A 4,806-nucleotide genomic window follows, 5' to 3' on the forward strand; every position below is an offset into this window, starting at 1 on the left:
AGTAAACCTTCCCTATCTCATACGTTCATATATGGATGGCTGACGCTGTTATTCACGTTTGATATTTGATTGGCCCACATAACTTGGCCCCGGAATGCCTGGTGGCTTCGTCAACACTTATACGCACAAGACCCCTTTAGTAGCCCTGCGCACAACAGCTGACCAATGGCATGCCTTCCAGACAAACTGATGGACAGGGAGTGATTTCACTAAAGAACTTAAACAGATCTTGGGGGCTTAAATGCCTTAACTGCAGGCTGGTATCCACCGCCTACGACTTCGTGGTAAGACAGTCCAGATTCTGGCAGTGAGTTCTCTTTTAAGTCTCTTCGAAACGCACAACAGGAAAACATGGCAAATCTCGTCGCAGAGATGAATGAGCTCTCCGTCCTCAACGGCCGCTTCGCCGCCTACACCGAAAGGGTGCACGCCCTGCAGGAGAGCAATGCCTCGCTGGAGGCCCAGATCCAGGCCGCCCAGGCCAGAGCCGTCCCCTGCAACCACGGGACGTACCAGGGGATGCTGGCGGCACTGCGGGCTCAGGTGGACAGCCTGTCGAATGGAAAGGCCCAGGTGGAGGTCGAGAGGAACAGCTGGCAGGCACAGGCCGAGGAGTGGCAGGGGAAGTACGTTATGTCATTGTTAAACACCTTTTCCAACTGCATTGTTTTCAAGCTTGCACTTCGTTCTCACATACGTTGGGGGAAGGATAATATCAAATTGACCAGCCCGTATCCAGTTGATCCCGGCACATGTAGGATCTGCCATTTATTTAGTTACTCACCAGGGAGAGCTTTTCTTTATTAAGTGGTCTTGTGGCACCCCCTTCAACGCAAACCTCTAAAACATCGTGTCAGAGTGATTAGATAGTATAAGTTTGAAGCCTTCTATGATAGATCCTTCTGGCGACCTACAAAATACGGCCATTTTGATAGTGTCTTGCTTGGAGATATTAACAACCTCCCTATTGCATTTACCAAGATGGTTAGATTTAACGTACTTTAACGTTTTCTTTCTGTTTATCTAAAAGGGCGTAATTTTGAAATACTTTTCGATTATAACTAAACGGTTGCTGGGATCAGAGGGTTTTCCTGTTTTGATACAGGGCCGAGTATGAGATGTCTGTGCGCCCCGGGCTGCAGGCTGAGATCGAGACGAACAGGGTGGTAAGTATACGTCTACGTCTACTGAGGTCACACGGTGATATTGCGTAGGAATCTGTTTATTTATTGACAAATGTCCCATTCCGGATAATTTGAAATATTTATACAGTTTTAGCAATACAACATTTAACTGAATACGATGGCGATTAACATAAATAAGAATGTCTGTGGTTTGGGTAAAAAAATTAAATGTCTACGAAACAACGTTAATCATCGTTTAAAACAACAAATAACGTTTTAGAAACTGCAAGCCATAACTGCAGCTCGAGTTGGCTTTGAGAGAAGGGCGACGGCCGCTCAGACAGAGATCAACGCCTTGAGGCAGAGCCACGCCGAGGTGAGCATATCTGTCACAGTCTGTGACACCAATGTGTCTCTTCCGTTAGCGTGTAACAATAAATTGTACCTCAAATTATTTCTATATCGTATTACACAGCTATACACAGATGACGTTTTTTTTTCAATGTTACATTCTGCGTTTTACCCTGCAACTATCCTTTGGGAGTTTACAGTAAAGTTTGTTTCATATCATCAATGTGTTATAGTTAGCTTTTGGCCTATTTTCCAGCAAGTAGCTGGCCTACGGGAAGAGTTGGCTGCAACTGTGACTAGGGTGGAGTCTCTGCAGTACGTGGTGACGGGCCCAGACCTGAGCGACACCCTGAGGGAGATCCGTGAACAGTACGAGGCCATGAGCCAGGCGAACAGGCAGGATGCTGAGGCCAAGTACAGGCAGAGGGTAAGAAAAGATACGACATGCCCAGAATATTTGTGTAAAAATGAATCTCTTCTTGATGCATCAACGTAGTTGGAAACATACCAAGGTTAACCTTATTTTATAGGTTTAAAGAACATTTGGGACGATATGTAGATATGCAAGTTGTTATTCATTGTATCCGTAGTATTTATTGTATCCGTAGTTACTTATTGTACCCCAGTCGTCATTGTGAACCTCCCAATCTGTTGTGTGATACTAAAGGATAATTGTTATTATATAAATACAAGCTGCGTGATGCAACTATAGATAATTGGTCAAACGATGTCTTCATCACGCGCGTTGATTACATCCATCCTCTTTACTTCAATATAGTAAATGATTGGCTCAAACAATACAGGTTATTACTTGTGCTTGCTACAATGTAACAGTTTCTCTCTCTGACCTAAGTTTGCGGAGATTGCCCAACAACGGGAGGTAGCCAGCGAGGCTCTGGCAGCCACCAGGGCAGAAATTGCTGGATTCCACAAGCAAATCTACTCCCAAAGGGCCCAGGTTGAGTCTTGGAGGAGCAAGGTGAGAGTGTGAACATGCGTAAGAGCTTGCTTTCAGAGAGTGAATTTGATTCGTGGCTAACATTTGAATTAGCGAGGCCAAGGAAGGTAATAAGCAATATTATTCTAACACTAACACATACTGATTGGCATATCATTGCCAATTAAAGTGGGATGCTGTCGATTTAGGACTGCTATACAAATGCATTTGAATATTTTAGTTCCAGTTGAATTTTAACTTAAATTCTACCCCCTTCTGTCTACTGACGTTATTGCAGTGACAATTGAGCGTGACGCAGGCGTTACCTTATCTTTAGAAGTATTTTGTATTTTGTATAAGTACGCATTTTGTACAAGTACGCACACTTCCAACGGTGTCTTTACTTGTTTCCTAACAGAACGCCTCTTTGGAAGAAACCCTGGGAGTTACACAGGGCCGCCTGCTGACTGAGGTTGAGGGATACAGGCAAAACATCCGGTCACGCGAGGCTCAGATCGAGACTCTGAAGCAGGAGATCTCCCAGCACCTCATCAACTACCAGGAGCTCATGAACGTCAAAATGGCGCTTGACATCGAAATTGCGGCTTACAGGAAGCTGCTGAATGGGGAGGAAGCAAGGTACAGGCTGCTTCATGGTGTTTTACTTAATATACAATAGATCAACCCATAATCCCACCCTCCCCTGTCGAAACGTAAAACATGGAAACATAATCAACATGTCATTAAACTGGAGTCTCTCTGTCATTGGTGAAACTGAGCTGCCTTCAATGTACGAAGATGTTGTGGGCGAAGAGACAAGGAATAAGCACAGTTCTGTCGTAAATACATACATCTACACAATCATTACTGTGTAATTGTCAAACACCTTTACGTTTATACTCGCAGTTCACTGTTTATTTTTATGTTTTTGAGGTGATTTATTTATCTTAATTTAAAAGCTCTGTACTATCCATTGCAAGGCTCTTCGGCCGCATAGCCATTTCGACCCAAGCCCTGAAACCAGTCGACCCCCCGAAGGAAGCTACACCGACTGAATTTGCCAAGCCTACAGGCAGACCCAAGCGCACAGTGGCAGAGCCGAGTGCAGACCCCGAACCAAGCGAGGACGAGTGAGTGACGACTTCCTTATTGTATAGTGCAGTGAGGAAACAGTCAAAAGGAAATGATTTAAATCTTTTCAAAATGTTACCACAAAAAACAACAACATGACGACCTGATTGAAGCAATGTGTTTGTCCTACTGTATTGTGGTACTTGAAATAAGACTTAAATGCTTACCACGATGACTATCTTTTTCACTCTCTTTGCCCTAGGGTGGCCGAGACAGCCCAGACGGAGGAGCCAGCGGCAGAGCCGACAGAGTGAGACAAGTGGACTATGCCGTTTGGTTACGATGCGAGAATATGTCATGTCATACTTTCATAGCAAGTCTTTAGCATGTTATGTGCTCTAAAAAGTATGGATCTCGGAAGTATTGTTTGCGTCTGCGTTTGTCTTAATAGGAACAATTGTCTTAATCCTCGACGTCTTGTTTATTTTACATATGTACACTACTGCGAGGGGTAGATGTGTGAGTGAATGATAGACGTAACGGGACCACATGCACGCGTGAGTTACGTTTAACACGCTTCATTGCTGTTGGTCTAAAGCTACAATAGTGTGTGTAATTGATTTTAGCACATATAGAAGTATTGAACGTGATGATATAAAGAAAACAAAACAAAACGAATGAATGAATTGAAGGTTTTTCTGAATTGTTCATCACTCGTTATAACCTCTGTAAAACCTATATACAAAATATGACTCCTTGAAAGCAATGTTATGTATAACACAAAAATTGTGGAGAAGTGTGGCGTAGCGGTAGCGTGCTCGACTCGGAATCAAGAGGTCCCAGGTTCGAGTTGTGCCACCGATCTTGTGCCCTTGGGAAAGGCACTTAACACGAATTTCCTCACTAAACTCAAGTGAAAATGAGTATTGTCTTGTCCTGTATTCGTCCTCTGTGTTGATATAACTTGAGTGTGCTGTCATCATGTCTAGTCATGAAATGTTGTAATATAAAAAAAAATAAAAAAAATTAAAAAGGCACTTTTCTAGTCATTTCTTTACAACGTAAGTTGAATCAACCCCACCCCATTATATACTGCCATTATGGGAGTGAAAGGGCAGACATATTTCGCCGTACGAGCGTGGTTGAAATCTCACGCTTGTTATTTTGTTTACATCCCTTCAATGTGTATTCTACGATGGGATCAAATCATCGAATCTTGTGTTTACAGTTTTTGCAATAAGCATAATGTCAGAAATTGATACTGTGTTGAAAATGACAATAGCATCAACAGGGAATGTGAACTCCTGTCCAAAGACCCCCATT

General features: G+C 43.2%; 1 protein-coding gene across 1 annotated transcript; it reads left to right on the plus strand.

Moving 5' to 3' along the window:
• Positions 1 to 244: 244 nt before the first annotated feature.
• On the plus strand, positions 245 to 4,366 carry LOC109471939 (non-neuronal cytoplasmic intermediate filament protein-like). Its single transcript, XM_019771471.1, has 8 exons — positions 245 to 626; positions 1,106 to 1,166; positions 1,405 to 1,500; positions 1,732 to 1,902; positions 2,329 to 2,454; positions 2,831 to 3,051; positions 3,393 to 3,542; positions 3,746 to 4,366. Exons 1-8 carry the CDS (start codon positions 352 to 354, stop codon positions 3,795 to 3,797), a joined length of 1,152 nt encoding a protein of 383 aa, XP_019627030.1. The 5' UTR covers positions 245 to 351; the 3' UTR covers positions 3,798 to 4,366.
• Positions 4,367 to 4,806: the final 440 nt, after the last annotated feature.

Source organism: Branchiostoma belcheri, unplaced genomic scaffold, assembly GCF_001625305.1.
Source record: "Branchiostoma belcheri isolate BF01 breed outbred unplaced genomic scaffold, Haploidv18h27 scaffold26, whole genome shotgun sequence".
Classification (NCBI taxonomy): Eukaryota; Metazoa; Chordata; class Leptocardii; order Amphioxiformes; family Branchiostomatidae; genus Branchiostoma; species Branchiostoma belcheri.

Excerpts from the sequence above, each read along its gene's own strand:
- LOC109471939 (XM_019771471.1), top strand. The coding sequence starts at position 352 with ATGGCAAATCTCGTCGCAGAGATGAATGAGCTCTCCGTCCTCAACGGC. Across the intron at positions 1,167-1,404 it reads AGATCGAGACGAACAGGGTG|AAACTGCAAGCCATAACTGC; the intron begins GTAAGTATACGT and ends ATAACGTTTTAG. Across the intron at positions 1,903-2,328 it reads AGGCCAAGTACAGGCAGAGG|TTTGCGGAGATTGCCCAACA; the intron begins GTAAGAAAAGAT and ends CTCTGACCTAAG.